Genomic DNA, 8,197 nt, shown 5'->3' on the forward strand with positions numbered 1-8,197 from the left:
CTGTAAAAAAAAAAAGGATAGCTTAAAGATCGTACACTCATTCACACTGTAGGAAAGGCAATCACATGGCGGTGTGTGTGTGTGTGTGTGTGTGTGTGTGTGTGTGTGTGTGTGTGTGTGTGTGTGTGTGTGTGTTGAAACAGGGTTGGAACTAAACTCTAGTACGCTACTGAGTTTGACACTCCAGATGTAAACTGAACATTATTGGACACTTTGTTTGCACAGCACACCCTAACTAGTGAAAACTATTATAAAAACATCTTTTGGAAGTAAATACTATTAATTAGCTCATAATATAAAATTATTTAATAGGTTAAGTCAATACAACACTTTAACGTTTGTAGTGGGTAAACTTTAAAACTTTAGAGTAGTATGAATGTTCATACTGCTCTTTTCTATAGTGAACGCATGAAGTTTATTATATTAACAATCCCAATTACTAAACTCAAAGAGCCCAAAGATGGCGAACTTTTCCTCCAGTCCACCACTGTCGGCCTCCCCCATGTTTATCGCATAGACATCGTGGGATCCGTGAGGCCATCGCGTTTGTTTGTCTTTATTTAAATCTGAATTAAGCTAAAGCTAAAAATAAAACAACAACAACAACAGCAACATAGACTTTATATAAAAAGTCCATAAATATATTATAGGCTACTTTACACACACACACAAAATCGTTTTGCATGAAAGTTATTTCAGTATGTTTTCCCTTCTCGATTCATTATTCATATTTTATAGATGATATTTAAAAATCTAATTTTTTTTTTTTTGCATGCACCATTGGTTTGCAATAAACTTGTAATATTTAATCTGTAATAGGCTACTCTTAAACTTTTATTTAATTTCCCCTGAAACGTCACTTCCACACCCGGAAGCGACTGCAGCAAAATAAACAGGACACGTATTCGGGTAAATGCGATATTTCTCACTTGAAATACAATTAAATGAACAGTAGATGAAACTAAGAGCACAGTCATTTAACGTTTTATTCACAATGCTTTTAAGTCTAAATATCATGATGTGGGATTTGATGGATCTATTCTTGCACCTTTACAACATGCTAACTAATTAGCTACAGACAACAAATGAGCAGTGAAATATAGTAAGTATTGAATTAAAATAACGTACAAAAGCAGTTTTAAAGACTAACAACAACAAGAAAACGTTAAATATCAAAGTATAAATGCTTTTCATGGTTAAAATATGAATGCTTTCCATGGTTAATTATATATATATATAATTAACCATGGAAAGCATTCATATATATATATATATATATATATATATATATATATATATATATATATATATATATATATATATATATATATATACAGTACCAGTCAAAAGTTTGGAAACATTACTATTTTTAATGTTTTTGAAAGAAGTCTCTTATGCTCATCAAGCCTGCAGTTAAAATAAAAAATAAAAAAGTAATATTATTACAATTTAAAATAATGGTTCTCTTTTTTAATATATTTTAAAATGTAATTTATTTTTGTGATGCAAAGCTGAATTTTCATCAGCAAGTACTCCAGTCTTTGGTGTCTTATGATCCTTCAGAAATCATTCTAATATGATGATTTGATACTCAGTTATTATCAATGATGAAAACAGTTGTGCTGTTTAATATATTTTATTGGAATACTTTTTTCAGGATTCATTGATGACTAAAACGTTAACAGCATTTATTCATAAAAACAGCATTTATTCAAAATAAAAACATTTCTAACAATATAAATCGTTACCATCACCTTTTATCAATTTAACGCATCCTTGTTGAATTAAAGTACTAATTTCTTAAAAAAAAAAAAAGTTATTGTTCCCAAACTTTTGAACACTAGTGTATATTGTTACAAAAGATTTCTATTCTAAATAAATACAGTTCTTTTTAACTTTTTATTCACCAAATAATCCTGAAATAAGACACTAAAGACTGGAGTACTTGCTGATGAAAATTCAGCTTTGCAGCACAAAAATAAATTACATTTTAAAGTATATTAAAAAAGAGAACCATTATTTTAAATTGTAATAATATTTCATAATATTACTATTATTTTTTATTTTTTTACTGCAGACTTGATGAGCATAAGAGACTTCTTTCAAAAACATTAAAAATAGTAATGTTTCCAAACTTTTGACTGGTACTGTATATACACGCATACATATATTAAGGAATATATATATTTTTTTAAACAAACTTCAAATATTGTGAACAGCTGCTTACAGATTTTCCACATTGCACTTCTTTATTTCATATATATTTACTATGCAGGTGGAGATCATATCAGAGAGTATGAAACTAGCCTGACAGTGATACAGCATGGACAAGTTTGGTATGAGCTTTGTCGGAGGTCCAAGCAAGAAGGAACTGCTGGAAACCATCGAACTGCAGAAGAAACAGCTTGTGAAATATCAGACGCGTTTTAAAGATGTTGTCAGAGCGTACCAAAGCTTAATTAAGGAAAAAGAGGCATTGGAAGCCAGCCTGAAGGTACTGTCCATATCTCAGGAGGTTGATTTAAGCCAGCGGGATGAAACCCTGTCGTTTGGTGACGCTACAGGAAATGCTGAACGATCATTGCCCTCCTACCTTGGGGATGACCGATGTTCGCTTCACAGTGAAGACAGCCTGGATACAGCAGCCTCTGCTGAAACGGCCACTAGCGTGACCAGCAACAGCGCTAAAGGTGACCAAATAGAGGAGGACCAAAGCTGTGCTGTAGATGGAGCCACCTCTGGAGCTGTTGTACATGCCTTACCCCAGCAATCTGAGGAGGCAAGTGGGTCTGAAAGTGGCATCAGCACCAGCAGCAGTGGATGTACGGAGCCGCCGCCGCCTGCAGCAGACACAGACCGCCGTGTCATCCAACTAAAGACCCAGCTGTCCACCCTGACCAGCTCCTTATCAACCGTCACTCAAGAAAAGTCCAGAATGGAAGCTTCGTTCCAGGCGGACAAGCGGAAGATGAAGCAGGAACTGGAGGAGCTGCAGGCCAGGATGGAGGAAGATCAGAAGCAGCACCAGATGGAGGTGCACAGCCTGCAGGAGCTGCTGGCGGAGAGCAAAGCCCGTGTCATCACCCAGCAGCACGAACGGGAGCAGGAGCAGGGCGATCACGCGCTCATGCTCCGAGAGCTTCAGAAACTCCTGCAGGAGGAGAGGGGACTGAGACAGGACGCCGAACTCAAACTGGAGGACTCGCGGGAGGCGTTGGCTGAAGCCATGCAGGCAGCAGACCGAGGGCTAGATTACGAATCGCAGCTGAAAGAGATCAGTCAGGAACGAGAGGAGCTGAGGAAGAGCCTGAAGGCTGCAGCGGAGGAGAGGAGCAAACCCGACCCACGCGTGGAGGAGCTCCAGCAAGAGATCGCAGACCTCAAAGCTCACTTCAATCAGCAACTTCAGCAGGAAATCAGAAAGGTACTTTTTAAATCTTCCAGTTTTGTTGAGCTTCTAGCGTTCATTCTAGCCATCGTTAAGACCACTGTAATTTTCCACCCCACTTAAAACTTTTAGTTATTCTACTTTTAGGCACTATGAAATGAAAATGGACCGTTCGAATTAAATGATTTCTCATGCACATCATTTTATTTAAATTCATGAGCTGTCATAATCTTTACTTCTAAGTAACTTCCCCTCCCTCTTGCAACAACAGCTCTTCTCTTCTCTGATGACTTTCCAACAATCCAGTCAATTGCCGATGGAAAAAATCAAGTCCGGATTATTTTTATTTTTTTTTTTTTTAAGAAGCCGTTTCACTTGGGTATACATCACAATAGGAAAGAAAAGACTATTGTTACTTCCGTTTCATGCTTACTTCAAGAGTGTACTCCCAACAGAAAACCTATATTAGATTTGGTTTGAAGTCGCAGTGTAATGGAAGTAGAGACAGATCTTTCTTCTGTATTGTGACATACATCCAAGTGAAATGGATTATCTGAAAAGAAAAAATGAGACTTGGTTCTAGTACACATCAGTTGTATATTGAATGGAGGCAGATCTGAGTTCAAGCTTGCAGTCGATTGTTAGAAAGGAGTGGATTTTAAGCGGACTAAATGATTGGTGAAGTCCAGCATTCATCACAAGAGAGTATTGTCATTTGCTGGAAGATTCTGTTATGACATTTTTGATAAACAAGGTAAAAAAAATAAAAAGAAACATCATGCATGGATGAATTGTTCACAACAAAATCAATAACATGCGTTGTAAAAATAGGAAGAATTTTCATTTCACGTTAATATCGGTATCGATTTATATTTGTAGACACTAATAATTTAATAACACAGTTCAATGTAATCTTTAGTAAATCTCAAAAATGAATATCTTAATTCTGTACATTCTTTTTTTAACAGATTTTTTAACTATTCAAATAAAATAAAGAATTTTGATATCAGCCATTCATCGGTTAATTGGCGCATTCATATGTAATCTCAATATGCCTGCTCACTTAATCTTAATTAATTGACCTGTTTGATATAATCATACCATTCATACAGTCCAGTTTGTGGATGGCCAGTGTCCTGCAGAGTTTTGCTCCAACTAGGCATGTGCCGGTATTCGGTAATGCGATAAATCGCGGTAATGAAAATGCACGATATTGTTATCGTGGGCACTTCAAAATACCGTGAAAAACAATAGATCAGAATTTATATTTATAGAACGCGTATTAGCTTATTTTCCATCAACCGCTTAAACAAACACTGCGTATGCTGCCTGCGCGAAACACGTGCGCGCTCTGATGTAAACAATCCCCACATGTATTAGCACTGTGTGCATGCGGCGCAGTGCGCACTCTAGTCTAATGTAAACAACCCTCACATGGAGAAGAAGCATGGCGGAAGGAGGCACGCTGCCGACGATTTATCCCCCTTCTAAAAGCAGAGCTGTCAATACGCATTCAGCGTGAGACTCACGCAATTTACACTTTTCAAACGCTCTCGCGCCACATGCAGTTTCTCACGCAGAGAAAAATCGCGGAGCAAAGAGGACACGGAGACCGACAGACTAGACAGAGCAGGTTATTATGGTATGAAAACAATTCTCAGCTCTCATGTTCTGTCCATTTTATTACGAAATTCAGACAATAAATACTGTTTTGGTGCTTGTAAATGTGACTTGACAGATCACTGTAGCGCCTCAGTTCAAGCGATCATCTGTTACTTTTTATTTAAAGTTACAGTAGGCTACAACTTACCGAAAGGTATGCCTCATACATAATATCGATCATTCAGTGTTTTTCAACCACGGAAAGAGGTTAATAAAACTGCAGGTGAACAATTATGTCACAGAACGTTACATTTACCTCAGGAAAGCCATTTAATGACCAACACGTTAGTTGACTAGAAAAAAATAGCTATAGAGAGGAGTATTTTGCACAATATGTGCACTATATTACATTTGTATTATATTTTTACTTGTGTCATAATTGTTATTACAATGAAAACCAAATTATATTTAATTTAATTAGTTAATTTTTAACCTTTAATAATACCAGCTGACAGGGCTCTCTGTATGTTTAAAGCATTATGTGAGATATATTTTTTCTTGAGAAAAATTAACGTCTATCTACTGTAGCCTACCTAATATTTATCCAAAAAGTCAATACTGAATCAAGATTGAAATCAAATCCCAAGAATTGAAAGCGTGAAAATTGTGTAAAATTCTATTTAGTTACCAAATGTTTTGACAATCACTATTGTAATGTTTTTATTAAAAAACTATTAGTAGTTTTTTTTCTACATCCCCCCCACCAATCCATTCATTTCTCTTGAGCAATTAAAATATCGTGATAATACCGTATACCGTGGTAAAAACTCAATCAATTAATCGCAGCATGAAAAGTTGATACCGGCACATGCCTAGCTCCAACACGCTTCCCTGGAAATTTCTAGCAATCCTGAAGACCTTGATTAGTTGGTTTAAGTGTGTTGAATTTGGATTGAAGCTAAACTCAGCAGGATAGTCGCCCAGCAGGATTTGACACCCTTGGTCTATTTGGTTTTTTAAACATTTATTCTTATTTCTTACTCATATGTGTCTATGTAGGTGGCACAGGCAGATGAGCTTCTCCGAGAACAGGCGCAGATGGAGGAGGGACGAGTTGCCAGCCTTGAGGAGCGAGTATCTGAGCTCTCTGAACTGCTGGGTGCCTGCGAGAAGGCCAGACAGACGGACCAACAGAAGGCTCAGAGGCTGCGAGAACGCATCCTTCAACTCGACACCGAGAACAAAACCCTCGCTATCGCAGCGGTCAATAGGACGTCGATCTCCGATCTAAACATCGACGACGCCAACTTGAACGTGGACGTGTTAAAGGACAAACTCGAGAAGGTGAAGAAGTTACTCCTACTGGCTGCGCAAAGATCTCAAGACCAGAGTCTGGACATCGAAAGGCTGCTAGAAGGAGAAAAGGAGCAGGAAATCTCAGAGGGAGAGAAGGCGTCAGCGCTCCACTACCAGCAAGAGCTCCGGCAGCTGAGGGAGGAGTTCGAGCGTTACAAAATGAGGGCTCAGGGTGTTCTGAAAAACAAGACCACGAAAGACGGAAACCAGTCCAAAGACTTAGAAGAAGCGCGCGACCAGCTGGCCGAGCTGAAGGAGAAGTACATCAACCTTCGCATTCTTTCAGATGAAGCGGAAGCGCAGCACAAACGAGACCTGGAAGAGCGGCAACAAGGGCTTGTAGTGCTCCAGCAGGCCCACAGACAGGAAGTCGAAAGGCTCGAGGCTCAACACAGGGAGAATTTCTTGCGGCTTGAGGAAGAGCTGCACAAACAGAGAGATCGCACCATGGCCCTGCTTTCAGAAAAAGACCTTGAGCTAGAGCGACTTCGGGCTGCGGCGGTGATCAGTTTTGGAAGCCATCAGAGGCACGCTACAAATAACAGCGCAGCGATGGAAGGTGGTGACCTAGAGGAAGTTGATCCAGAACAAGAAGAAAGTGACATTGTCGCACAAGCTCTTAAACTGGCTGGGCCCAACGAGCCAACTTTGTTGCTCTACGCCGAACAACTGGCCCGCAAAGAGGTGGAAGTGGCTGCCTTGCGCAAACAAAAGCATCGTCTAGAGGAAGACTTGCACCAGCTACAAGGAAAGCTGATTGCAAAGGGGGAAAGGCATGAAGAAGAGGTTGCTGAGCTACGGTGCCAGCTGGACAAGCATATTCGGGACCAGGGAAGAGATGGGGCCAACCTCGAGTACCTCAAGAATGTCATTTATAGGTTTCTCACGCTCCATGACAATAGGGGGCGCCAGCAGACACTCACGGCCATTTTGACCATTTTGCACTTTAGTCCTCAAGAGAAACAAGCTGTGCTGAAGCAGCAGCCACACAATTGGTGGACGGCAGGGATGAGATGATTCAAACAGGTTGACAAGATAAACGTTATGGTTCTACTGTGCTGAGATTTGTTTATTTTTATTGACCACTTTTTGTGTGCAGTGTGAGAAGGTACCAAATAACAGGAGCAAAAATGTGGATATGTTTCCAATACTGACATATGTACTCCCAACTATTGCATGACAGGATACTAAACACTTTATGAATGGTTTTAGTCCAGTATTTGATAGCGTACCTCCCTCCTGTGCAACATATTAGATCTTGACACTGTGTCTTCAATCTGTATAATCAAGTTGGGTGCAGCAAAATAGTGTTATGATTTTGTATCATAACTGCAGACATGATGTAACACGTTTTGGATAAAGGGTTTACATCTACAGTATGGGTTATGCCAAAGAAAACACTCAAATGGACTTTATGATGACATTGAAAGCTCCAAGACTTATAAGAGGGAATCTAGCAAGTAATGCCTTCAGACAGCAGCACTTTTCATATATAGTCATGGTGAACTCCATGCATATATTTAACACACAAAACTAATTCCATGGGTTTTACTAAGAATATTTCCTGAATTTATAAAAAATTAAAAAATCAGCTGCTTTGAGTTTGTAAAGTTTTGGTTGGTTCTATTTTTCCTGCCATAGTTTAGGGCATTTGATGAATACACCGTTACCTCTTAATATAAGCTGTATATATATATATATATACATTATGCTTTTTTGTTTTTTGAGAAAACATATTACAGATCATTTTCAGTCTTCACGGTTTCAGTCTTCTAAATAAATGTATATTTTCAATCTTTGACCAAAACAATAAACTATTTTGATCTCTTCAGCATTTTATGTTTTTATAGT

At 38.6% G+C, this 8,197-nt stretch overlaps 1 protein-coding gene across 2 annotated transcripts; it reads left to right on the forward strand.

Moving 5' to 3' along the window:
- Positions 1-844: 844 nt before the first annotated feature.
- On the forward strand, positions 845-8,177 carry gcc1 (GRIP and coiled-coil domain containing 1). Of its 2 annotated transcripts, XM_081363667.1 has the most exons (4): positions 865-909; positions 1,006-1,102; positions 2,276-3,424; positions 6,050-8,177. In XM_081363667.1, the coding sequence occupies exons 3-4, from the start codon at positions 2,324-2,326 to the stop codon at positions 7,361-7,363; spliced, it is 2,415 nt and encodes an 804-aa protein (XP_081219793.1). In that variant the 5' UTR covers positions 865-909; positions 1,006-1,102; positions 2,276-2,323; the 3' UTR covers positions 7,364-8,177. The 2 variants fall into 2 exon arrangements, with proteins under 2 accessions (XP_081219792.1, XP_081219793.1); XM_081363666.1 differs by lacking the exon at positions 1,006-1,102 and having other exon boundaries at positions 845-909.
- Positions 8,178-8,197: the final 20 nt, after the last annotated feature.

The sequence above is a fragment of the Scardinius erythrophthalmus genome (genome assembly GCF_964197995.2).
Source record: "Scardinius erythrophthalmus genome assembly, chromosome: 4".
NCBI lineage: Eukaryota > Metazoa > Chordata > Actinopteri > Cypriniformes > Leuciscidae > Scardinius > Scardinius erythrophthalmus.